The sequence below is a fragment of the Apaloderma vittatum genome, unplaced genomic scaffold, assembly GCF_000703405.1.
Source record: "Apaloderma vittatum isolate BGI_N311 unplaced genomic scaffold, ASM70340v1 scaffold12990, whole genome shotgun sequence".
Lineage (NCBI taxonomy): Eukaryota > Metazoa > Chordata > Aves > Trogoniformes > Trogonidae > Apaloderma > Apaloderma vittatum.
Genome location: NW_009694078.1, coordinates 1 through 26,689, shown reverse-complemented (window position 1 = coordinate 26,689; position 26,689 = coordinate 1). Strand labels below are relative to the sequence as shown.

General features: G+C 46.6%; 2 protein-coding genes across 2 annotated transcripts in view; one reads left to right on the top strand and one right to left on the bottom strand.

Moving 5' to 3' along the window:
• Positions 1–2,073, top strand: part of YLPM1 (YLP motif containing 1) — a gene marked incomplete at its 5' end in the record, with an annotated part of 33,902 nt that extends 31,829 nt beyond the window's left edge. Inside the window, 2 exons of the mRNA XM_009866342.1 lie at positions 1,138–1,317; positions 1,675–2,073. Of these exons, the coding sequence (XP_009864644.1) occupies positions 1,138–1,284 (147 nt within the window). The remainder of the gene's footprint in view (positions 1–1,137; positions 1,318–1,674) is intronic.
• Positions 2,074–19,742: 17,669 nt separating this feature from the next.
• Positions 19,743–20,782, bottom strand: PROX2 (prospero homeobox 2). Its single transcript, XM_009866331.1, has 3 exons — positions 20,675–20,782; positions 20,019–20,213; positions 19,743–19,928 (listed from the first exon to the last, which is right to left on the bottom strand). Exons 1-3 carry the CDS (start codon positions 20,780–20,782, stop codon positions 19,743–19,745), a joined length of 489 nt encoding a protein of 162 aa, XP_009864633.1.
• Positions 20,783–26,689: the final 5,907 nt, after the last annotated feature.

Here is a 26,689-nt window from a genome sequence, read left to right as displayed (position 1 = left end):
TGGGGAAGTCCAGACAGACTGTGGAATAGGGGGGCGCTGGCAGGAAGACAATAAGGCTATGTCTCTGGGTGAGAAATCAGGCTGAATGGGACTGATCACTCGGGGTGTCAAGGAAGAGCCCCTTCACTTCCTCTTTTTTCTTGTACTGCACCCGTGTGTTCCAGCTGAGCTTCTGGACCGTAGCCCTTCATCCTGACCTCCCTCGCTGCCTCCCTGTTGCACTCCCTCCCATTGGGGTCTGGAGTGGTGGGTGAGGGAACGACTGTGTATGATTGAACAAGGTGAATGCAGATGATCTGCATGACCATGAAGAGCCACAGAGGAGATGGCTGCAGCTGTAAAGATGGGAGATAACATGCAGGAAGAAGTCTCTTAGTGGAAAGAAATAGTGGGAAGATTTAAATAGAAATGTGTCACAGAAAATATAAGGCCTGTTCCAACAGGACAAGGGGTGATGGTTTTAAACTATGAGAGGGTAGATTTAGACTGGATATAAAGAGGAAATTTTCTACAATGAAGGAGGTGAAACACTGGCACAGGTTGCCTCGAGAGCTGCTGGAGGCCCCATCCCTGGAGACTTTCAAGGTCAGGCTTAATGGGACTCTCAAGCTGATGTAGTTAAAGATGTCCCTGCTCACTACAGGGCGGTTGGACTAGGTGACCTTTAAAGGTCCCTTCTAACCCAACGCATTCTTTGATTCTAAGATAGAGAAGAAAACTTATTCATTGCTGAGTTGCTCTTTAAAAATTTTCTTCTGTAGTTTTGTAGTCTTCCAGATGTTTACATTGTGTAATTGAAAGACAAGTTGTACAGAAAGTGAAGACACTAAATGAATTTTTGATATTTTTTCCAGCAGAAAGCATTACTTTGAACAGAGAAATAATTACACTTAAGCTCTCAGAATTGTAGCACTGAAATGGAAAAGGCAAATTACCTGTATCTTTATTCTACTCCATGGAGCACCTGGGATGTTGAATTACTGGTGTAGTTTCCATCTTTGCCTATTGGAAAACAAATTAATACTTAACTGTTTGAATGAAAATGAGTAGAAATTAGAATTCTTTTATCTGCAGTGGGAAGCCTAGACTTGTCATGGGATTTCTTAGATTATCCTACTTACAGTATGTTCTCCATAGGTGCGGTGGGCAGACCTAGAAGAAAAAAAAGATGCAGACAGGAAAAGGGCCATTGGTTTTGTTGTTGGACAAACAGACTGGGAAAAGATAACAGATGAAAGTGGTCATCTTGCTGAGAGAGCCCTCAACCGCACCAAGTATATTTGAAAAAGTGGTTAAATGGAATTTTGTGCCTTTAAGGTAAGTATTCAGTCTTCCTGTATGTTTATAGCCTTGATGTTTTTAAGAGTTGATGTTGCAGTTCATGTCATTGTTAGAGTTCTCCTAGACACGATTCTTTGTTTTGGAGCCTTTGTAATAGGTATTAGCTCTGCCCTTTTCAGTGTGCACCCTCCTGTGCAATATTTAAATATAACAGGAGGAGGATTGTCAGCTATCGATCTCAAACCTTATTAACAGGAAGATTGTTTTCATTGAAAGAGTAGTTTAGCTGTATGCCTAGTCCTGTCTAGTTCAGATTTTGCTTACTATTATCTGAACTCTGACCACGTTAAGTGCTGTTTTACTTAGTGTAACAAACTTTTCCTTTCTTTGCAGGCCATTTGCTCTGGGGAGAAGAGAACCAAGGTGTCATGAGCATCTTGCATGGGTCATGTCACTCCCACCTTCACAGTTTTTCTTTGTTATTTTAGTTTCAGCAGTTTTCTTGAGATATTGGCAGATAACCAGTGCCCTCAAAAAAACCCAACGAATCCCGCTGCTCCTAAGTGAGGGAGTCAGTTTACTTTTTAATATTTTTGGAGGGGAGGGAGGGGGAGGGCCAGTAGTTTTAGCTGCTATTTGTGGGATAAAGTGGAAGAATTAGACAGACGTTACCTCCACTGTACTGTCACAGAATGTTTATCACCTTTGCTTTGTGGCTGTTCTCGTTTTATACTGTATGTACCTTGTAGCTTATTGTATTAGGAAGCAGAACAATAAATTTCACGATGAACTTGGTGTTCTTGGTGGACCATATAGCATGGTTTTTGTTTGACATTTTAAATGTGGTCTGTGGTCACATGTTGACAGTTCTCAGAACTGTCCTTACCTGGAAGACGTGCTGTGCTCATATTCTGAAAAGTGTCCTGTCTTCTAGGTTTATCATCTACTCTTCTTCTCGTAGTCAGCTCCATTAGGGCCCCAGGTTTTGCTGGCCTTTAGAAGTCATACTGTTCTCGTTCTTCCTGGAGAGCAGGGGTGTTCATTGTTTTTTGGATCCTTAGTTTCTTAATTATGTCAAATTTCCATTACTACATGAGTATAGATTCTTTTGGATGGCTCCGAAATACTCAAGGTAGTAATGTATGAGAAACATTTATGTAATGCTAAACTTGAAAACAATTGCTACAGAGTTCTCTGGAGGGCAGCCTCGAAAATTCGTTTTGGTCTTACTGTGTCTTTTAGTCCTCACTGATAAGGGTATTTCATTCCATTCATAAATCCACTGTTTCGTAGATAAATGTCATTAAAATAAGCAACAAAGACCAGAAGTTACACTCTTCCATTCCTCTAATAAATGCATTCAGCTTGCTGAAAAAGATAAATAAGTCTGTACTACTGGAAGTTCTACAAATTCCTCATAGATGCTGGTATATCACTTCTGCACAGCATCAAGTCTGCTCATGAAAACTTTTCTTTTGTCCTTAGGTTTTGAAGCAAATGTCCTGTATTAACAATGTTGTAACAAGACAAGGTGTTTAAGTCTGAGAAATTACTGTTTTACTGGTGAATTGGATTTTTTTTCTCCTGATCTTTCTGAGGCAAAAAAAAATGAAGTCCTTAATTTTCTTCTCTGCTATTCTTTCTTCTTTTGTCGAATGATTCCATTGGGGTTTGCATCTAGGTTGGTAAACTCAACTAGTTCTGGTGTAGGGTAGTTCCTGCTGTTAAAGGAGAGCCATGGTGCTAATAGATTATTTTATTTGGCACTCTAGTGCTTTGGTTTATCAGATGTTTCTCAGCCTTATCTGTGGTGCATGATTGAAAGCTCTTTGGTAAACAAGGGGAACAGCTGAACTTGTGTTATGCCCTGAATGTGTTTTATACCAGAAAATCAAGCTCCCTGAATGCAGCGTTTTTAAAATGGAGAGTAATAAATACTCTTTTTCTGCATACACACATTATTATGTAGCATATATGCTTTCCTTTTAAAATGTTGCTCGACAGAATTGTTGGCAAAGGGAAACTAATAGTTAACAAGAAATCAGTATTGTTTCCTGCTGTGGAAATCAGGCAGTCTTTGCTTCAGAGAAGTTACTCTTGGGTATATGTGAAGTAGCTTTCAGTCTATCCTAGCTGTCTGTAACAAAACCTGAGGTCTTGTGGCACACCATTGTTAGACATTGATGCTGTTTCTTGGCTTCTAAGAATTGAAGATGGTTTTGTCTGTATTTTTGGTAATACACCTGAACCCAGATCCTTTTCTAACGTTTTCCTTTCCAGGTCAAATAAAATTTCTGGAGCATGAAAATGGATAGCGTGTGGCAGAACTGATCATATTATGTACTGTTTTTAACAACTTTGAAAATGATTTTGGCAGATAACACCCAGAGGGGTCACACTGTTTCTTCTGTGGTGCATGTAGACTTAGAAACAGAGAATGCACGTGAAGTTCGGTTACAGAAACGTACTGTTGCAGACTGTCAGACCGTTTGATCAGAACCAGCTGAAGGGCTTGGGTTTTTTTGTCGTTTTCCTGATCAGAACTTTTCCATTTCTGTAGTACAGAAATATCATTCCATAGTCCTTGCCATTTGTTTCAGTTGGTTTGAGTGTTTAACAGGTGAGTCTTCATCTGCTTGATGGAAAGTGGCTCTCAAATAACTTATGCCAGAAGTACAGCCTGTAGCAGATTCTACATACTCTAGTCCTTCAGCAAGAGAAGAAAAGGAAAAAATCGTCATTGCTGCTGACAGAACTGAGAATAGCTAGATAGTCGTAGTCAGAGTAAGTGATCAGTGATTTTGCTTTTCATCTGGAAAAGCCTTCGCTACAGAATCCAGCAAGTTTTGATCCTGATTTAGTTCTTACTCATCATCTGCTCACTGATACTGGCAGTAGAATCTTTTACAGTGCTGAGCAGGAAGAATCCCCACTGTCATTGATGGCTGAATAGGAGAATATGCATCTAGCACTCTTGGATAATGATCCCTCTTTGCCCATGCGTGCAGTTGTGATTAACTCTACGTTGGGCTGTTTCTGTGCAGTGCACGGTACTTTAAAGAGCAAAAAAATGTCATCAGCCGCTGCAGAATGGAGTTGCTACCTCTTGAGAAAAGTTGACTTGTTGGAAGAGTATTTTCTCTGAATTACAGTTTCTTATGGCATTTCAGTTTTTTCTCAAGACCACCTGCTCTTTTAATATCGAAACTACTCGGCTCAGGGTAGAAATGCATATGCTTTTTGCAAGGGCATGTGCAACCTCAGACATGCTGCTGCAATGTGAATGAAGTTTAGTTGTCATCTTCAGTAAGGTGTTTTACTGGAGGATTGTTCATTAAGCATGATAGTCTGACTATGGCATGAAAGAGTGAAAATACAACATAGAATTTTATATCAGCTTTGGAAACATAATGAGTTTTTAAAAATATTTACATCAAGATGGATAAACAACTTTACCTTGCATTATTAATTCCCAGTCTTTAGAAGGGAAGAATTTATATTGGTACAAGTTAGAGTTTCACTATGTCACCCACCAAGTTAGATTTGGTAGGTTTTTTTGGACCTCCCTTCAATCATCTTTGTGAACCCTGTCCATTGATTTCTTCTTGTGTGTCTGTTGGTAGAGAAAATACATAGCCCTTATTGTCTGTTTGTAAGGCGTTGTTTTAAACTATTTCTAAGCCTTTTAATCTCCGAACAACCATTTAGATAGTGTGGAGATTCTGAGTAGGGTGTCAGTAGCGGCTTCTGTGAAAGGTTCACTTTGGAAAAGCTGAGTTGTAATATTACACTGAAACAAATATATTGACCTATCACCAAAAAGCCAGATTCCGGTCCAGTTGAATAGTTAAAAATTATGAAGAACCCTGATTTTTAAGTCACAAGTGTGCTTCTGAAGAAGAATAGTCTGTCATTAGCGTGCTTTTAAATGAGAGAGAAAAACATGATGTTGCAGCCCAAATCAGTTTTTCCCAGTTTAAGATTTCAACATCATTGGAACGCTCTGAGAACCCTTTTCAAAGGAATGAAGTAATTCAGCTTGTGCAAGAGCTTGTTGCCATGTAAATTATTTTATTGTTACCAGAAGAAAATTATTCTTTATCCGTTTATTTAGTGCATCTGTCATGGCGAATCATGTCATGCCCTTTGGACAGAATTTACCTTAACCGATTGTGCTGTTTTATTATTAGTATTGCTGTGACAAAATTTTCAAAACCCAGACAGTATTGGAATGACCTTGGGACTTGAAGAAAATATGGTTGATCTGGGTTGGAGGCGAATTGTGCTTTTTGCTGTGAAGGTTCCTAATATTTCTGCCAGCCTGCAGCTGGCTAACTGAACCGAAACTTAGGAACCCTCTTGGAGTGCTGTAACTCGGTGTTACATGGACTGGAAAGGTGAAGCAGCACTGGGAGATTTCTTTGCCTGTGGAGCATTTACATGGTCTGCATCCTCAGGAAGCCAAATACTGATGGATACATCGTTCCTTTCTATTATGCCTCTCTTCATTATTTAATGTTTCACATATTACTTCTGGGAAATGAAGTCTCAACACTGAACTTGAGGCCCGCTGGCAATCTGGGGTCAAACTGTTGCAAGGACAGCCTGCATACGGTGAGATCATATGTTTCGGGAGCAGAGGTGGCCATCTCAGCCGAGATCTACACGTTTGCAACGTGCACTGTAAGTTGGTAAAAAGAAATTCAAGTCCTTACAATGTGGTGCTGTAAGACCAGTTATTCTTAGTTTCCTTATCATAATAGTATGAGAAGAGAAAGAACAGATACTTCCTAGCATTTAAAATATGAATGGCACAATTCTTTTTCTATTTTGAATCTCTAGGGCAATCATCTTTATTCTCTGGTAAAGCTTGAATCAAAGTTGTTTTCTCTTCTACTCATCCGTTCCTACAGGTGTGAGTCAGAATCCTTCAGCCAACTAAAGGGACACAGATTTTTTTCTGTTTTTTGCTCAGGATTAATCATTTCCTTCTTCATAGTGAAATTGTTTTATTTCATTCTTACCAGTGGAGTGTTCCAGCAATTGCAATGTCTCTTTCTACCAGTTCCAAATTTGCGTGGTACTGGATCTGCAGCCTGGAGCCTTAAATCTTCCTTATGCATGTAGGTTGATGATGTTATTTCATTCAGGTGGATTATCACTTTCTAGCTGATTAATAGTGTTTGGAAGCCGAATGTCAGTTTTTTATTCATGATTTTGCTTAAACCAGGTAAGTGCAAGTACGGTTACCAAAGCAAAAGTACAGCAACTTACTGGAAATGAAGAGACAAAAGTGTTTCAAAGTGGTTTATATTTTTCATTCTGTGTTAGGTTTCTTGTCCGGAGGCTCTGGTCTCTTTGGATTGCAGGATTTAAGATTTAAACATGCAAAACTTCAAAGCTGCCTGGGTGGAAGTGGCACAGGGGTTTGGGGTTTTTTTGCTTCTGACTTGCGGAACTCAATGGAATCTCTTTGGGAGGGGTGGCCTTTCCCTAGGGCTTGTGCTCTTTAGTGGCAGTCACTGAAATATTTCTCCATGTTTTTTTCCCCGTGTGTGTGTCTATGGGGACAAAGTTTGGTTCTATAACTGATCAAGATACACATGTATGAATGGGTGCTCAGTGTCACGCAAGAAATTCCTGATGCTGTTTATTAGGATGACATCTGAGTTGTCTGCTGTGATCAGTGTGTTCATATATGGAATTGCCGTGTTTGGTTAGTACTCTCAGGGGGAGTATATGAAGAGTGCAAGGTTGGTACCACTTCACCAGTTCCTGTGATGTTACTGTCTTTGGAGAGAAACTACAACTGCAGTGCTCCTTGGCGGTGAAAAGAAAGAGAAATGAAAACTCTCCATCCAAATGAAGAAAAACAAAACCACAACAAAAAAGATAAATCAGTTAGTTTAATTATGTGCACTGAATTCTGTCTTCTAGGATGTACTAGCAACTCCACTGTCTGAGGTGTCTGCTTTAGCAACCGGATGCGTGTTTATTTGTGGAGAATCCGAAATTAATCCCTACTGGTTTTTTGTCTGCAGGTCAAAAAGTATAGTTGAACAAGCTGATTTAGAAAGCAGTCTTGAAATTAAGGATGATTTGAAAGTACTTTTTAATTCTCTTCAATAGCACAAACTGTTAACAGATTACATGTAAACTGAAACATTGCAAAAAAAAAAAAGTAGAATCATCTTTCAAAAACTAAGACGTCTTCTGTTTAAGTCTTGTGGAATGTTACCTTTTTCAGGACTAGCACAGAAAAGGGACAGTGCTGCACTTTTTCCCTGCTTCAGGGTATAAATGATCTTAAAATGCAAAGAAAAAAAAACCACAAACTTGTTTTGACAGGTAGGTAATACAGACAATTACTTGAATTTGGCACTACGCCATATATGAATGACATAAGGTATCTTAAGCAACATTTAAAAATTATCTTTTTATTCTGTTTTGGTAAGTGCGATGCAGATAATAATAAAAGCTTTGTTTAACCACTGGTTCTGATGCAGGCACTAGCCTTTGTACATGTAGCTTCTGGTTTTTTTAGAATTCTGTATTACTGTTTGAAGCACAGAATACAGCTTTGCCAACAAACACACTATTTCATCTGTGAATGCTCAGAACTCTTGTGCAAGCAGTGAGTCTTTACTGCTATTCGTTGAAGTGTTTATTTTTCCATTTCCTTTGAAGTTGCCAAATTCTTTTCTTCAAAAAAGACCTGGACAAATTAACTTGTCTCTAGCAGATCTCAATGTACTCTTCAGTTAGACTCACACAAAAATCAAGATTTTTCAGGTAATGACAACCAGATGGCACTAAAGCTTTGATTTCATGTTAGTATTAAATTGGAGAAAACAAAACAAAACAAAACAAAAGCTTGAAATGATTTCCAATATAATTAAATTTTTGTGGGTTTATATTGCCTGATACAGTTTTAAACCATTAACTTCTACTTCATGAAAGAAAAAGTCACCACTTTTCTGTGGAAAAAATTTCCGTGGATTAACATTGCACTGTTGTGTGGAGTGTCGCTTGCAGTGCACAGTCAAGATTTTGCGCTCCATTGAACAAACCTGCTGCATAAATATGGAACACAATCTTCCTTCTGCCTTAAAGAGAGGCATCCAAATTAGATGGTATTTTTATATCCTGCTAAAAAGCCTGACAACTGCTGACATCTGATGGAAAACAGGATTTAAAATGCTAGTAGCTGCTTTTGGATTGCAGAGTCTTTAAATATATTGTAGCAAGAAATAATTCCTCTGAAGCCTTCCAAGGTTTCTTACCGAATCTCGTGTGTGTTTCTTCCTGGAGTAAATAAAAATAAGGATGAATATTTAAATCGAAGCCCTAAAGGTAATTCTGATAGAAGAACCCACTAACTTCACTCTGGCTGAGAAATCTCAGAACTTTGTCTTGGTGAGAGACACTGCTGAGATCTCTCCCAAAGAAACATACTCGAAGCTCTGGTGTGAACAGTTCCCACAGGTTTGCGCTAAGTACAAGGTGATAACTGCTTGTTTAGCAGTAGGTACTTCATAGTTAAAGGGTAACGTGAATACCCTTTTCCAAGGAGTTTACAATCTACATATTCCTTTATTAGGAGTAGAATGATTTGTATCTCCTTTCCCTTCTCCCAGCAGGCGGAGAGAATCTGCTTGCAAGGCTGAAGGGATGTTCCTAAAGTAAACTTGGATGTACTTCCTAATTTTTATGTAAAACTGTTTCTGTTAAAGCCTTGTTACAGTATATATGCTTCAGATGTAGCTTGAGACAACAAGTATTGAGATGCCCTTTAAGCAAGCTCTCTATAAATGTGGTGGGGAGAGGCACTAGCATGGTGAGTATGCTGCTTTGCTCCTAGTGTGCTAAAAAGCTGGATTTACCTCAGTAAAACCAAGAGGTGACTGGGTCAATTTGGGCAACTGATGGCACCTATGGCCTTCAGTGATAAATATTTCTCCATCTCCAGCTTTGTCAGTTGTGCCCAGTACTGGCCTGTAGAAGATTCTCCCAGTCCTGTGGATTTCCGTCCTTCTCATCTTCCTAAGCTAGTCTTAAAATGTGCTATGTGGGAGGAAAAGACTCTCTAGAAGATAAAACTGGCACGATTTATGTTTGTCAGTTGTGCCCAGTACTGGCCTGTAGAAGATTCTCCCAGTCCTGTGGATTTCCGTCCTTCTCATCTTCCTAAGCTAGTCTTAAAATGTGCTATGTGGGAGGAAAAGACTCCAGAAGATAAAACTGGCATGATTTATGTATTACTAAATGCAAAAATGCTGACCATGGCATGTTGTCACTGTGTACTCTGCTTGGATAGTCTCTTGGATTCTGCCTCTAAATCATAGTCTTGAATTTTGTGTGAAAAGCCACAGTTGTCCAGACAATTTCTTCCTCAGAGGCCGTTCTTCACTACATACTGTGATGGAATCTGGCGCAGTCGGAGTTTTGGAGATGATTTCCTCCACTGTGTGTGTTACAGCTGAGCGATCTCGTAGACATTGTCTTTCTCAAGGAGTATTGCAAAGTTTCTCCACTCAGACATGTCTTCTCAGCATCTGGCCTTTTTGGTGCCAAGTTCTGTACATAGAAAATGCGAGTTGCAGTGCTCTTGTTCGTGGACAGCTGTTTACCATTCCTAGCGAAAAAAGAACTTCAGGAAAACACACTACATATAAATCTTCACAATCGATGTGTGGTCCAGGGCTGGTAATGACATTTTTGCTGGAGTGCAATTTATGTATGTTCTTCGTCTGGGTGGTTTTATTCACAGAGGGGTGAATTTCAAATGTCATTGCCTTGGAAGATAATCTTTCTGCAGCAGTTCTGTATCAGTCCCTTATTTAGATTAATGCTTTAGACTGAGTCTTTGGTATATTAGTTCTTCCAGTTTAGGAGGTTGATTTACCTTTCGAAGATAAGTATGTGTAGCTTATTTCTTGTAGTATGCATTGAATTCCCTTTTCTGGATTATTGTGGCATTTCCTTTTATTTTAATTTGTCCTTGGCTATATGCATCAAAATGAGAGAAGTCCGTTTTCAGCAGTGGAAGGTACTTGTTAGCCTCAGTGTACAGGAGAGACAAGTAATGTACTTCTCTCCTTGTGAAAATTAGCCTAATAGGCCATCATTTTTTTTGTGTTTTCTAGCACAGGTCCTAAATGCACCTCATCTGTATATTATATAAAACTTGAATGTGTGATGCCAAAATCAGTTTCTTTTACATTCAGTTTTCCAACTGGAACAGTCCAGTCGAGCAAGATTTATGATCTGTATGTGCCATTTTTTAGGTTTCAGTCTTTGCTGTGACTTTATTCTTTTCCTCTGTATTTATGTCAAGTTATATAGACCTGGTGAGTACAGAGTTTCATAGACCTGAATGTACAGAATGAGGTCTGTGTATTATAGTGTTGACGTCCTGCAATACACAAGTTGCTTGCTTTTTTTGTTGTTGTTGATTTGTTTTCAACTGGTTTAATGGTTCTTACCTTTGTACGCCAGCTGTGGAGAAGACAGACCTCTGGAAATAATGGCACTAAGATTCCATTGAGCTTAAAGTCATTAATCTTATTAAAATATTTTACAAATATGCATCTGGTTGGCATCTTCCCTGGCAAAGATGATATAAATTGGCAGCAAAAGCAAGACTGGGACAGTATTCTGGGGAATTCTAGAAAGTGTGAAAGGGTAGAAATACATTGTGAAAAAGTAAGAATTGGAATTCAGAATCAAAGGTTTTGAAAATAGGATAATATGCAAAATGCCGCTTTTGATGATCTTAGTGAGAAGAATGGTCAGAAGCAATTAGGCACCATTTTTTAACTTAAGCTGTTATCAATGAGGATTTGTTTGTTTGTCCGGCGTTTTTTTTGCTGATGTCATTCTCATGGAGTTTGGTTTATTTTGAGAGCAGTTTTGCCTTTGGAAGCAGCAGCAGCATCACTGACGTGTTGCCCTTGACCCCTATGCACACAGGGATTCCGTCCTGCAGCCGGGATGCATCTGAGCCAAGCTCTGAACAGTTAATGTGGAGCAGATAAGCCCCGTAACCAGAGAGGGAGTGGCACAAAGATGCATGTCTTCAGTGATGCTTCTCAGAAACCACCTTGTAACTTCTTATAGACTAATTCATTTCCATCTCAAGGTTTACTCTCATGAGTCAGTCCTCTTCCGTTTTGCAAAATGAGCTGGTGGGATGGTACATCGTAACGTGGGACGGTGGGTGAATCACACGTGATTTTGAACAGTGTGGATGCGTGTGCTGGGGCACTGAATGTCCAGAGCTGTGCTACAGTCATATTGATAACACACCTACGTGCAATGTCTTAACAGTGCAGAACTGAGTTGTCACAGCAGGGCGTTTTCCAATGCTGCAGTTCTGTTTAAATGTCTTATGGGGAAAATAGACATTGGAGAGACGTCTGCATAAAACCTTTCTCCCTATTAATCTCAGTGCTCCTTTGTACCAGGATTTAGGGCTATTTTATGCGGATATTTCATATAAAGGGCCTGAATTTTTTGTAATGCCATTCATCACTCTTACTTTTAGAATTCCTGTTTTACACCTGCATGACCTCAAGAGTTACATCTACAATGCTTACATCTATCCTTTCCGCCTTCCTCTCCCCCAGCTCTCTTAATTGTTACTTCGTGTGTCTGAGGATCCTTTATCAACTTCAGCTTCCAGCGTGCATTTTTTGTCTTTTGAGCATGAGGCTCCTAACTCTGTGGTTTATTTCCAGTGGAAAAGGCCACTGGATGCTTGGAGACACATGGCCATTGTATAATGTACCGAATAAAGACAACTGAACTGACACCAGAAGGCTTGTAGGACAAGTCTTGTGAGATGGTGAACTGAGCTTTGCAAACTGCTCAACTCGTAAGATCCTTGGATCACTAGAGCATGTCACAGGGATGATGCGAGGGCCAGTGAATGTTCCTGAAAAGACATTTTGGGATGTTACATGCTGCTTTTGGGTGATGTCAGTGCTGTACTCTCCAGTACCACCTTCCACACTGGTTCCAGCATCATTTGCAAGGAAAGGAGATGCGCTGCAAAGAATTGCTACTGCCACTGGCTGCCAGAGAACAACTTCTGCAGAAAGAGTAGCTGGCCGGCTCCGAGGATGATGGTTGGCTGTGGCTGACGTAACAGGCCATACAGTACTATTAAGAGAGGTAAGATCTGATGGTAAATGCCAGTCTACTGGCTGCCTGGGGCCCTAACATTTGTTACCTGTTAAGAAACATATCTTGAGAATTGAAGTTAGGGTATTCCCACCTAAGTGTTGGCCTGTCATTCAGTCAAAAGCTAAAGTTGCTTTTGTGTAACCAGTAATTTGTGGGCGAGCGGTCACAGATGGTGGTGTGGTGATCTGAGTGGATCAATACCCTGAGGAGGTGGTGGGTTTCACTATGGGTGTGTTCTGCGGGCAGACTGTAGGCTGTTAGCAGGGAACAGGATGGCTGCTGGAGTTCCCAAGTGTGTAAAGGAAAGAAATTGCTATTTTTTTTTTGTTTGAAATACACAGTGCAGTTTTAAGGAAACAAGCTTGCAACAACTTTGGAGAAAGAGGATTCTGTAATTTTGTCTAACCTACTCAAGAGTTCACACGGCAACAACTTGTTTGACACCAAACAGAGGCTCTGTGCCATTGCCGTCTTCCCCACAGTAGCTGCTCAAGAAACACTGGTCCAGAGATAATTCCTTCCAGCACGAGGGCTGCCCCTTCTGAAAAATGAAATGCAATCATCTTTATGAGTCAGCCCAGGATCTGCAAGGATTTTGTTTCCTGATTGGTGTGACCAAATGCAGAAAACATTGCCAGTAGCACCCTGGTTACATTGCAGGTATGGAAGATGCTTACACAAGCAAATCCTAAGTTGTGGTGTTAATGGACATCTCCAGTTAAGTGTTAACATATGGGTGAGTATAGTATTGTCACTCCTTTATATTTCAAGAAATAATCAAAGCTCCATGAAGTTCTTGAAACAGAACATTTGTCACCAGATCAAACAATCCCACCTTGGCTTCACTCTTTACAGCCTTGGGAAGCCAAGATCCTGTGCCATGGATACAGAGACCTTCACTGATGGGACCATTATGAGATGGTGTTTCCAACTTCCAAGTGTTGCCAGTGCCTGCCAAGATTGCTCTGGTCTTCTGAATGGCACTGGTCATTGAAGGTTTAGTGAGAAATGGGGGCGAGATAGCTTTGAAGCTCAGGAGTTGCAGAATAAATGATCTGTTTGAAGAGGCAGCATGATGAAGAAAAATGCAGTAAAAGGCTTTATCGAGCTCTGATGGCAGCGGCGACTCCAGGTGCCGCCCAGGGGCCTGCGCTCTACCCAGAGGTCATCTGAAGGGTCCACTGCCAAGTGAAAAACCCGTGGTGCTCTGTGCTCAGTTGGAAATGCCACGCTGCGGGCCCCCCCCCTGCCACAAAAGAATAAACAGGAGAAAAATCTCTGGGCCAGCAGCTGTCCGAGTGGAGAACGTACGGCTTTGCTGCTGATCAGCACAGTGCTCACAGCTGCAGCCCGGGACATCGCTAAATGTGGACAGAGGATGTTCTGCTTTATGATTGCTCAAGAGAGGAGGGCGCTGTGGCTTTTAAAAATACCGTTTCTACAGCATTATCCTTCTGTAACTGTAGCTACTGTTCCTAAAGCAGTTTATTTAGCAACAGCCTTTGTAATTGTTGTTATTTGAACACAGGTTGTGCTGCCAGCCATGGCGGCGCAGTCGACACAAAGATGCATAGGGCTGGCCTCACTTTGCCCTTGAGCTTGAATTCAAGGTGTTTTCAGAAGTTGTCCATATTTCTACTATTTCTTACTCACGGATCTGGAAGTTATTAATGGAAGACAATTACTTACGCTGTTGAATAATCTGTGCTTGCTTTCTGAGAACCAAATGAGGATGGGTTTGTCTAGAGATGTATAGATATGTATATACATATATATATGTTGTCAGGTATTTTTATTTTTTTTAAATAATGCAAAGTATTTTTTTAAAATTTCTGTTCTTTGTGTAAAGCTATGGATTTACATATATGTGCTTTGGGAAATCTAGTAAAATACTTTCCTTGAAGTTTCAGGGTTTTCTCTCTATCTTGTGGTTTTCATACTCCTGGCTTTTCACTGCACCACTTGCTCTTAGCTGCTTATTTTCCAGGACTGTGATAAGACAAAAAGATTTCTCTTGTTGGGTACACGTTGGCATTTTTAATAACAATCCTTGTTAATCTAGTAGAACAACTAGTGAGAAAATAAAAGCCTGAGCAATAAACAGCAGCAGGGAAGCTTATTTGGCTCGTGTCACTTAAACTTAAGGCTGTGTTGCTAAGAGTTGCTTAGTAGGTAATGGGAAACAGCCACAAGAAAGAGTCCGTAGTGCCTGTTTTATTGGTATTTGACCCCAAAACACAAAATTAAAATTACCCTGTGAACTTTTAATCAAAAGCTTAGTGCTAAAAAACAAATCACTAAATTCAGGAAGCCTACAGAAATACTGCAGAGGCTGATTGTAGCTATGTTTGCTTACTGTGAGTATGCTGCAAGTCATCTCAAAAGGGAGAAAATAGGAAATTCCTCAAATTTTAGGTCTTTGTAATGTTTGTATGTTAGCAAAGAAAAGAACTGAGAGTTGATCATGACATGGGATTTCACCTGCCACGCAGCAACCTGGATTTACTAGTCTGGTGTTTATCTGAGTGTGGACGCACGTCCTCGTTTGGTGGCAGCCTGCCTCCCCTCCAAGAGGAGCGTTACCCCCAGCAAAACCTGCTGGCTTTGGGTGCTGGAGACTAGTCTGCACTCAGCTTCCAGCAGAGGCTGACTATCCTCTCACTCCTTTATGCACCCTTACCCAGAGTAAATATCTCCCTGGAAAGCCCCCAGGTCACACCACAGCCTCACTGTCGCTCCCTGCGAGACATCCTTTCTCCACCCTGCTCCTCTCTGCGCCCAAGCTTTGGCGCTTGCACCTGAGCTGTTGCAGGCAGGCAGGTGAGCTGAGGCACCGCAAAGGGAGAGTGCAGCCCTCCCTGTGTGGCACCATTGCCCCTGTCTCATCAAAACAGGGCTTTCTGTGGCTAAGTCAAGGGAGAGCAGCTCAACTAGGCTGCTGCTGCGGTGAAGCTGCGCTTGGCACAGCCCCAGCTGCCGTCCCTCGGTCCATGCCTCATGCTAATATGCTGTTTGATGGTGTGCAGGATGAACGAGCTTTTGCTACCAGCTAGAGATACCAGTCTCTCTTGGGGGACCCCACAGGATGTTTTCTCTTTGTGACTGATCCCCATGGTCTCTCCATGCATGGCTTCACCTTCCCCTGGAGTGGAGCCGGCTCTGTGGCACAGAGCGGCTCCACATGCCAGAGGCAGATGAAGGGGTGTCCTCTACAGTTCAAAAGTGGTGTCGGATCTTTCAGATGTTATTTATGCTGCAACCTGGATCAATCCAGCCTTCCATTGCATGTGATGGGACAGCGAATGTTGCTGAGATTTCATGAGCATGGGGTCACTGGCTTACCAGGGGGTGCTTACCTGGAGAGAGCTGACCTGATGCCAAATACGACTCTGAGATATACTTGAGGGAAGGTCCCTTTCAAGAACATCTGCCTGCTTGAGCTGGGGACCTCTAGGGCTGGTTCAGTGACTGCCGACAGGTCCAAGTCATTAGCAGGAGTAAAGAGAAAACAGACTTTTTTTGCTTGTCAGAGTTTGCCCCCAAGCTACTTTGGCACACAGAATGGACATTTGCTAGGAACTTTTCCAAGCTCTAATTAGCTGCATGTGAATAATAAGGGTTCTCGTGGTAAGTAAAAACACAGAGGAGTACGTAAGGGCTCTTGGGCCTTGCCAGCCTAGTCAGTGTAGTCACATCTCCCTCTTTCGGCTGCTCCAGGATCCCAGCAGTCTGGAGCCAAGAAACGACGATTTTTAGTGCTTAGCAGTCTTTGTTGCTGTTTAGCTGTGTGGGCTGAGTGCACTTGCTGTGGAATGGGTTATGAATGCAATGGGAAAGATAAATGGATAGCCCTGAGGAATTGCTCCTAGAGGACTGAGCTTTTTGCATATACCACAGAAATTTGGATAGAGGGAAGGAAAGAATTTTTATTTTTTTTTAAAGATCAAACTGAGTCAGCAGTAGGTGAGTGTGCTATGCCCCTTGCTTCCTCTGGTAATTAGTGGGAGATTGTGAAGAAAAATCCTACCCAAGCCTGAGGATCATGACTGCAGTCACTGTGTGGGCAGCAGCTCTCCCTTCTTCCCCTCAGCCCTCCAGGCAGACACACTTTGTCAGTAGAAATCTCCCTGTGACAGGCACCCATTGTCTTTCTTTGAAAACTAGCTGCTATATCTTGGGCACCAATAGAATGTATGTGAAATTGCACACCATACCCTGCACAGCACAGCCAGTGAAACCCTAATTTCTTAATAATTCACACCCTATTTCCCTTATGCTTCAGATTCCATCGCCTGTAGAATAACCCCAGCTCTCCCCATGTCCCAACAGATGTGCTGCCTTCTCCATACCAGTGCTCCTGTGACCTAGATGGCTGAAAGACCCCATTCCAGTGCTGCACGGCAGAGCTCTGACTGCCTGAGTGCCACCTCCCAGACAAGCACCCCCAGAAGAGTCAGCTGCACCCCAGGCTCCTGAGATAGGGGCTCTGCTTGCAGAGAGAGCATGGAGTGACCAAAGTGGGGGTAGATGCTTCCTCTGCATCCCTGGCACATCTGTGCTTTCTGTCACACTGGGCTGAAGGTGGACAGGGTGTTGAAAAGCTGCTGGGGAAAATGCCAACCAGAAAAGTGACCTCTTAGATCCTCTGCAGAGTCTTGGTAGCTCTGCTTTTTTTTCCCAATTTCTGAAAACCTGTCTGGGCAGAATTCAACCTATTAATACAAGTGGTGAGGCCTCATCACAAGCAAAGGATAACTGATGTGAGATGACATCTGTTGTGGTCAGGCTGTTCTATGTTCCACAAAGGCAGTGTAAAACACAGTTCTCTAGTTCCCACTCCCTTGGAGTTATATGGCAAACACTGGAGCAAAAATATTGCTCCAAATACTGGGTCCAGTCCTGTTCAACATCTTCATATAATGCTCAGGTTGTGGAGTTTCCCTCTTTAGAGATACTCAAAAGCCATCTCAACATGGTCCTGAGTAAGCAGCTCTTGATGGCCTTGCTTGACCTCCAGAGGTCCCTGCCAAGCTCAGCCCCATAGTGACTCTGTGATCTGGGACACTGCTTGCCCGCAGCCCCCCACCTGCCGATTTTACTGATACCCACAAATTTGCATATGAGCAGAGAAGGCAAGAAACTGCTCCCCCGTAGACTCTGTGTAAAAGGGCTTTGTTTCACCGGGGTATTTCATCAAACATGTATGTTATGTCCCCTGATTGTTAAACTAGGACTAGAAGAATTTAATGACCCCTTCCCTGAGCCAGACCATCACTGCCTCTTCTAGCAGTGTTGATTTTGCCTACCCAATGCTTTACTTGAGCTCTGAGGTAGTTATTGCCTGCAGTAACGGCACCATCCTGCCCTTTATGGTGCCACCAGCAGCACTTTCTCTCATGCTGTATATTCAAGTCCAGCACCAGTAAGCTTTGGGATGTGTCTCCATCTGCCTCCAGCCCCCCATCCTGATCCTCCCAGCAGGTTGCACTTAAGAGCAGGCTGACCCCGAGGCACTGGGTGAGGGTGTGGGTTTATGTGAGCATGTTGGTTAGTGGGGGCTGCTTGGCTCTGCAGGGACGCTGGCAGGAGGAGTAAGCCCGTTTGCTGTAGTGTTACTCTCTTCCCAACAAAAGGCAAGAAATTCCCAGGGTAACATTTTAAAGCAGAAGTTATCAGGCAGGTCTCTAGGGGTTGTAAAGGACTTAAACTATGCATTTATTTAAAAATGGGTGGAGTAAATTTGGTGTTGGAGTTGTAAAATATAGAAACCTCAAGAAATGAACATACAAACAGAAGCAGGAAATCTAGCTAGGTGCACTCACAGTGGGGAGGAACCACTATAAAACCACTCCTATTTCGGAGACCCTATCCAGCCCTGACGGGCATTATCACACGCTTCCTTGCCCCTGCAGATGCACTCACTGCACGCAGATCACCCCATGTGCTGGTCTGATGCTGGAGCTGTGATTTTTGTCTCCTGTGTCACTTGCTGTGCTCTAGTACACAGCTGGCACCTTGCAGCACATCCAACAACATGCTGACCTCCTCCTAATCCTCTTCTCCCCAAGCATTTTGTACAGGGATGTCATTGCTCACCCACAGTTATGTATTGCTGCCCTCCCAGAACCCTCCTGCCATACATCTCCCAGGACCTCCCTCCACAGCCTTTCCTTCCCCATCGCCACCTCTGCCCAGATGAGAGAGAGCCCTCAAAATGCTTCACCACGCTCCGTCATGTGGAAAAGCAGCCACTGAGTCCTGGTCACACAGAAAAGAAACCTCCTTGGGTTTACAACCGTACAGCAATGGGGCTGCAGGCCTTGGGACCCAGCTCTTCACTGGCTCGTGTTATAATTCACAGGGACTGACAGGTCCCAAATAATGCTCCTCTCTCATTACGGGCAGGTTGCAGAAACAAGACGTTTGGGGCAGCTTTGCCAGTGGAAGCATGGTGTGAGGGATCATGGCTGGGTGTTTAACATGACACTCTTCTCCCAGGTGATGGGCTGATGGGGGCTGGCTGTGGGGCTGAGCGGTGCCGGCTGCGCACCCTCCTCTCCTTCGGCATCACAGGTGATGCTGCCAGTGAGTGGTCGCTCCTGGGCCACTTCCACCAGCACACTCTTACCTACTTGGCTGCAGCGCACAGCTGCATGGCAAGCTTTTGCCAAACAGCACAGAGAAGGCAGAGGGAAGTGTTGTTCATTCTGGCTACAAAAAACACGGCTTTTACAACTCCCAGACAGGGTCAACTATCCCCATGGGGTGCTTGAAATGCTGGAATTCACTAGCTGTTTTCTTTGGACACTGGTGTGTTGTATCTGGACACAAACCGAGGCATGCTGTTGGACTGGGCACATCCACTGGTCTGCTGTGCCAAGAAAACTTTGCCCACTGCTAGGACCTCTGCCTGCTTTATAAACACAAAGTCTGCCTGCCCTGATCTGTGGCCCTTGGGAGAAGAGAAGGAAGGCATGTTGCCATGGGTCACAGAGAGAGCTGGAGCGGAGCGATTTCCCAGGCTCCAACCTGATGACTTCATCTCCATCCCTCCCCTCTGAGGGTCTCCGCTAGGACCCCACCAGCTTTGAGCACGGGAATAAAACACACAGCATAAAATCCCAGCACCTGAGGCAAGTAGTGGATCTCACCCAAGGAGCTGTCTTACAGGCCAGAGAGAAAATACTCAGAATACTGAGTGCTGCACAGAGTGCCTGTGAGGTGCTTAGTACATGGTGGCTGCACAGAGGACCTGGGGCTGCTTTCGCAGAGATTCAGCTGCGGAGGAGTTCCTGGGAGCAGCCGGCAGCTTTGAACCCTTCTGGGATGTCGCTGTCCAGTTTGGAAATGATTTTGTAAATGGGTTTCTTCCAGGAGGGATCGGCATCCTTGCCCGCCCTGACGGCACTGAAGAACTCCCGGAGCGTCAGGCTGGCCACCTCCAGGAACCGACCCGGCACCTGCAGCGAGACAGGCATCAGCCCACAGCACCAGCAGGTCCCCGGGCCCTACCACCCTGCCACCCCTGTCCCACAGCTCGCCCTCCTCACCTCAAAGTCATTCCCCTTGTTATAGTGCATGTTGAGGGCGCGGAAAAGCTCCGAGTCCCGGGAGACCCGGAGGGTGCCAGCATCCACAACACCCTCCAGCAGGGCCTGCCGGGCAAACTTCTCCACCTGGATGTAGTAAAACTCGCGGAAGTTGCTGAACCACTTGATGAGCTGGGAGGTGATGCAGCGGCTGAACTGTTGGCGGGGGAGAGCCAGAGGACAGGCATTAAGCCAGCTCAGAGCCTGCCAACCCCTGAGCCCCACAAGCCCAGCCACTCACTCTTGGTCTGGCCTCAAACCCTGCCCTGCCCCAGGGATGCAAAAGCACCAGCCAGGACTGTGGGGGTGTCCACGGTGCCTCTCCCTGCTCAGATTAAGATCCCAGCCACCCTTCGGTAAGGAGGTGCATTTGTGAGGTGTTTTAACCCCAACACCTCAATTGCAGAGAGCAAAGACCTGGTAGCACAGGTCTGCCACAGCCCTGAGCACCCGCTTCAAGGCAGCCCATGCTGAAGTGGGTGCCGCTCCCCTGTTCCTGCCAACGAGGTGGGGGACATGAGAGCATCCTCTTTCCTTTGGTTCCCCAGCAAGGCGGGCTTGGTGCCACACCATGCAGGAGCCCTGGCTGGCACTAGCACCATGTCCTGCCATTTTACCTGCACATCGAGGAAGTAGGTCTTCAGCAGAGTGGAGCTGGGATACCGGGTGAAGAAAAACATCAGCTTGGCCTTCTTCAGGTGGCTGGGGGTCAGCGCCTCCTGCATCTGCCTCGGGGTCAAGGAAAGCCTGCACGCAGCAGCCCAACCAGCTCAGCACATCCCGGAGCACTGGCCCTGGCACATGCATGCCTGGTGCCCAGGATAACCCCTTCCCATGGCCTGGCAGCAGGGTGGAGAGGGTTCATCCTTGGCTGGGCAGCCACTGGCTTTTCCCTTCAGCATCCCCAAGGAAGCTGCCACTCCCCATGGCACTTCTCAGGCTGGTGGAATCAGGGATTTCCATAAGACTCCTGTTCTTGGCATAGGATGGCCTAAGAGCAGGCTTGGGAGCTCCTGATTTCTATCTCCAGCTACACTACAGCTTCTAACCAACCCTGAGGAGCAGCAGTGCCCCTCCATGGCTCAGGACCCCTTTCCTGCCCTTCCCTTTTTAGCCCCCTGTGAAGCAGCAGGGACTCTGGGGAGACTGGCAGGGGCTGGGCTGAGCTGTGGCTACAGAGGACAAGAGGAGCACATCTAAGCCCAGGGACCGCCCTAGCTCCAGCCAAGCCCAGGGACCTCTCCAGCTGCCCCCAAAGGATATATGGGTGGAGGCGAAGGGTGCTCCATCCATCGCAGCCTGCAGCTCCCCACAGCCATCCCTTCCCGCTGGCAGCATCGCCAGGCTCTCCATGTCAGCAGGGCTCAGGGGCAGAGGCTGCTGCTGCTGTCTCACAACTGACGACCTCAGTTTGACAGTTCCCCAGTGCACGTCGAGGGGCTCTGGAGGACCCCTCTCTGGAGCAGAGGGGCTCCCACGAGAGCTGCCGCCCCAGAGGCCATGCTGGCCATAGCCCAGCAGCTGGCTCAGCAGCTGGCTGTCCTGGACAGGGGCAGCTGAGCCCAGTGAATAACCCATGCTGGGTACCTGAGGGGGTTTTCTGAACCCCTTTGAACTGAAGGAGCCAGCATTAGATCCCAGGATCTTCCCTGGAGCTCCTGACGGGGCTTCAGCCTCCAGTGAGCCCAGCAAGCCTGGTGCATTCATGGGAGATGGCTTAGCAAGTGGCTTTCTGCATTTCCCAGCAGCAAAATACTCTCTCCTGGCATCTGGCCCTGGCACCATGAGGCTGCGGTGCTGCTGCAGGAGGTGGCTGGCTGCCTTCGGCCAGACAGACTTCAGGACAGAGTCCACCACCTGGGATGTCACCCCAGCCAGCTCGTGCTTCAGTGCCTGTGAGAGGACCCTTGCTGCTGAAGGGAGGCCATCTGTGTCACTTCTGTCCTCATCCTCCTCTGGCCCATGTATCTCCAGCATGTTTCTCCAGAGAGGTTCTCTTCGTGGGTCGCTGGTGGCAGTGTCCTTGTTCAGTCTGTCTCCAGGCTTTTCAGGCAGTGGATGCACATTCTCAGCACCTTCCTGGGTTTGGGCAGCATCCCCAGAGTCGCAGACCTGGGAGAACTTCTCCTGAAGCTGCCTTAGTTGCTGCTCTAAAAAGCAGAGCTGCTCCTTCAGCTGCTGGCAGCCCTCAGCATGGGGGTTGGCCTCCCCGGAGGCCACTCGCCCAGCTGCCCCCATGCCCTGCTGAGATACCCTTGGCTTCCTCTTGCTCTCCCGGGGAGTCTCACCAGCCCTGTCCCTCTGATGCCCAAAAGCTGCCCCCAGGCTGGTGCCCAGTGCCTGAGAGGCTGGTGGGAGGCTCATGCCTTGGATGATGCTTTCCACCCTGGCCCGCTTGGCTCGTAGGTGCTGGTCAGACAGCTGGTCCCTGTCGCCACCACCGGGCAGGGGAGCTGGAACATGGGTCCTGGAGAAAGCCAGGGCTTGTGCTCCCTCTCCAGGAGATGCATGATGCTCGTAGTCCTGAGGCAGAGCCGCTGCCTGAGAGGAAGGGAAAAGGATAGTGGGATCCAGGCTCCTGCCAACCATCGGGTGGGTGAGGAGCTGTGATATCAGGGATGCACTGGGGGAAGGCAAGAGAGACTCAGTCTGGAAACAGGGCTCCAACTTCAGTCCCTGGCTGTGCCCTGAAGTGGCACGGTCTCTGTCCTGCTCAGAGCCAGTCCTGCCAGCCATTGTCTCTTCTTCCTGCCTGGACACCGGAGAGCTGACCCTCAGCTGGTTGGGGATCATTCCCAGTGACAGAATGGCAGGCTTTCCAGGTGTTCGATGTTTCAGTCTGCTAGTGGCGTGGAGCTGGAGAAAGCAAGAAACGTCAGTGGGCAGGACTTCATACAGCAGCTCTCCATGCACATGGCCAGAGATTTTTCCTCCCAGATTTTCAGGGCATCCCTGCTCTCCTGCAAAATCTATCTGCACCCAGGCAGAAACCTCCAGGTGCTGCAGAACCCATGAGCTGGCTGATGGATGCTGCACAGCTTCCACCCACCAGCAAGGTACTTTTCACGTGGTTTGGGCCCTGGATGTGCCCGGCAGCATGGACTTCCTGCACCACCAGCTGTGCCCACACCAGAGGCATCTGGGGAAACTCCCCTCTGGCCCTGTGGACTCAGGTACAAGGGTGGTGAGCACCAGACGGAGCCCTCTGCCACGCACACCTGGGCAAAGGTAGTTTTGGGTGCTCCCTGGCAGAGCACAGGGATGGCAGCTCCACCCCTGGTGAAGGCATTCTGCCTGCTTCTGCAGGCACCCAGCACCCGTCACCACAGCCCTGAGGGCACAGCGATGGGCAGCAGGGCTGGGGGGGCCAGGGCAGCACAAAGGGGCTGGTGGAAAGGGGCACCGTAAAGGGTGAAATGATGTGACCTGCTGCGTGTGGGACACACCGGGATGTTCAGGCTAACACAGCACGGGGCCTCTAAGCGCTTGGCAAAACACTGAATAAAAGGGATGGAGATGGGGATTACTGGGGAAAAGAAAAACTACTGAGCCAGCAGCCCTGTGCTTAAAATTATCACGCTGACTCCAGGCAGGGATCCACCCCCTCGACTCATTGTTCGCTTGGACAGCTTTGCAAAAAGAGGGTGCAAAAGCTCATATACTTGGCAATTACAATGTAACTGTCCCTGTGGGATGCTTCTTCCTCATCCACATCAATTAGGAGTAGCTCTGCATCCCTGAAGTAGGACAGAAATCCTACCTTTAAAGTGTCTGAAATTCTTTGGCTACACCCAGAAATGCCTGACCGTTTCCAACACCACCAGTCTCCTGACCCTGTGACTGCTCCACAGCAAGTCCCCCCAGGCTTACGAGCAGTGTAGAAAATGGATTTCTTCTCACTGTTTTTTAGCAAGTTGCCTTTCTTTGAATAGCCCTGTACTCCAGGCAGGTATCTGGGTGAGCTCTACTTTTACAGAATTCTAATCTTGACAAACCAGGTATTTTCTGGGTTGTCTGACACTACTTGTTGCTCTCCTGTGTTGACTCCCCACTCCTCCCATTAGGGTTTCATTTTGCCAACAGTGTCATAAAGCCATTCAAACCGCTCAGTTTACTCATGGCCAGCATGTGGTCCAGATCCTGATAGCTCTCAGCATCACCCTCGTCCTTGTATCAAACGCTTCACCCATCACCTGCAGCTGCGATTTAGCCTGCCAGCCACTTCCAGCAAAGCCTCACAGCAAATGCAGTGCAGTCAGAGATGCAGTCACAGATTTCATCCACCCTTAAGCCTTTCCACACGGCATGGGCACAAGACAGATGGTCCTGCTACCTCACTCGGTTTGTTAGAGAAACACCTGCTTTTGGCACCTAGTCATAATTTCTCACCTCCTCTGTGTTTAACAGCAAGGTCAGGGAGCTTACCTGTCCCCTACGCTGAGGCTTCCCAGTCCCAGAAACTCAGGCAGGCAGACAGACCCCTCATAAGCAGATTGACTCGGAGCTGGCAAGAAGCCCTCCACTTGCCTAAGGGCTTCTGGCACCACCATCTTTCTGCTGGAGATTTGGAGGGTGGGAGCAGAGCCTGCGGTCCCAGGCCGTGACAGCCCATCGTGGGTGACCTTGGCTCCCCCCTCCAGCCTCCCCAGCGCCGCAGGACCGGGAGATGCTGCCCCAAGCAAACTGCTCCCGCTGATGCAGCCCTTTCCCCGCTGAGTTAGCAGATGCATGCTTCATTTCCTACCCTTACTATCAGCCTTCACCAGTTACCACCCTCCAAAACACTAAAAAGCAGCTGAGGCTCCTTTTACCTGAAGAAAAAGACCAAGGAACAAAAAGAAGATGCTCAGGAGGCAAGCGTGTCCTCCCCAAAACAGGGGCCACCCCACACAGTCTCCCCAAGTGCTCCTCAGTGGGAGAGCTGTGCATGGAGCAGCCTGCTGCCCCCCAGCACTGCAAATTCCCCCAGAGCCTTCCCCAGCCGACACATCACTCTGTGTTCAGTGAGCAGTCCCCACGCTGAGCTGCTCGCATCTCTCACCCCACTCACCTTTGGCTCCAGGGGCTCAGGGAGCGCAGCACCCCGGGGGCAGACGTCCGGGGGCGGCGGGATGCCGCAGAGGCAGTGCCGCACGTCCTCCCGCTGCGCTCAGGTCCTTTAAAGAGGGAGTGGGGAGGCCGGAGGCAGCCAACCGGCTGGGAATGACTTCTGAATATGCAGATGGATGTCCAGGAGGTCAGGTCCAGCGCTGGGGTCCAACCACCTTCCCTGCCACTCAGCTGTCTCCCTGGCTCATAGTACCTATGGTTGGACAATGTCGAGCTGCTGGCTGCCCAGGTGGGCAGAGGGCCAGGTGAGCAATTCCTTCCTACAATTTGGCCTGGAAACCCTATCCAGGACCTAGGATGGTGAACTGTTGGTGAGATGATGCAAATACACTAGAGGGCTAGAGGCAAGCAGTGCCCACAAGGAGGGAGCCGGCCTGGAGCTCCAGGTGCTGCTCAGCTCCAATGGAAAGCTCCCAGGCATTTCCAGCATCCCCGGCCACAGGGGACACAGAGGCATTTCAGCTGGCCTGGAGGTCTGCGGTGTAGGATGTGGCCAGGAAATGGAACAACACAGGAAAAGCAACAACACCAAGTCGCTTCCTTATCACAGGGCGCTTTAGAGACACTGCCACAGCCAGCAGAGCCAGCACTGCTCCCAGCTGAGCACACCCCGACCCCTGGCCCAGGACAAACCTCCCTGGCCCCACGAGTGGCTGTGAGGAGCTGTGGGGTGGGGGGACAAAGCCTAGTCACCCGTGCCACTTGTGGGGCTTCACCTGCTTCACATGCTCACTGAACATGGTGAAGTTTGGCATATTCGTGTGGTAGGCTGGAGGCTACGGTTAAAAGCGGTTGGCATTAGGTGGTCTTGTTCAAGGATATTAGTCCTCAGAAGACATTGTGGAGAAATCCCTGGCAGAGAGCCTTTTGGCTGAGCAGCCTTTTATTAAAGCAGTCAGCACATCCTCAAAGCCTCAGAGACTATCCTCTGATGATTTTTATTCAACTTCTTTTCTCTGAAAATGATCCCAAGGCTATTAGTTCTGAATTTATATTAGTAAACTATTTTGAAGGTTGTAGTTTAGCATTCATGTATTATTAAGCAGTGCCTAAATTAAGAACGTGCATAACCCAGACTTGGCTGCTTGAAAGATGCCTGGCTGCCAAACAGCCTCTTCCTAGTATCATAAGCTAATTCTCAGATTCTGCAGGTGGGTTTCTTGGGTTATCTTCCACCAGTGGTTCCCCACAGGCAAGCAGGCCGAACACAGAAGCTGGGTGGGCGATTCTCAATCACCACGCAGACTGTATCTGAGGAACAGGGCTCACTCACGGACTCCTTTGCCCCAGGGAGATGACCTCCCTGCCCCTTTCTCACCATGCAGCGTCCCGCTGGCCAACGCTCACGGCCACATCGTCCTACCTGAGCCCAACCCCGTGCTTGGCCAAGGTGAGCTGCAAGACCCGCGGTACAGCTGCCCGGCGGCAACGCAGAGTTGGTTGCAATGAAGTGTCATGACACGGCACCCTTGGTAACACACAGGTCCATACGCAGGCCTGGAACTGTACGGACATACCCAACT

Coding starts and splice junctions, on each gene's coding strand:
- PROX2 (XM_009866331.1), bottom strand. CDS start 20,782: ATGCAGGAGGCGCTGACCCCCAGCCACCTGAAGAAGGCCAAGCTGATG. Junction 20,214..20,674: donor CCTACTTCCTCGATGTGCAG/GTAAAATGGCAG, acceptor CCCCGCCAACAG/TTCAGCCGCTGCATCACCTC. Junction 19,929..20,018: donor ACAAGGGGAATGACTTTGAG/GTGAGGAGGGCG, acceptor GTCTCGCTGCAG/GTGCCGGGTCGGTTCCTGGA.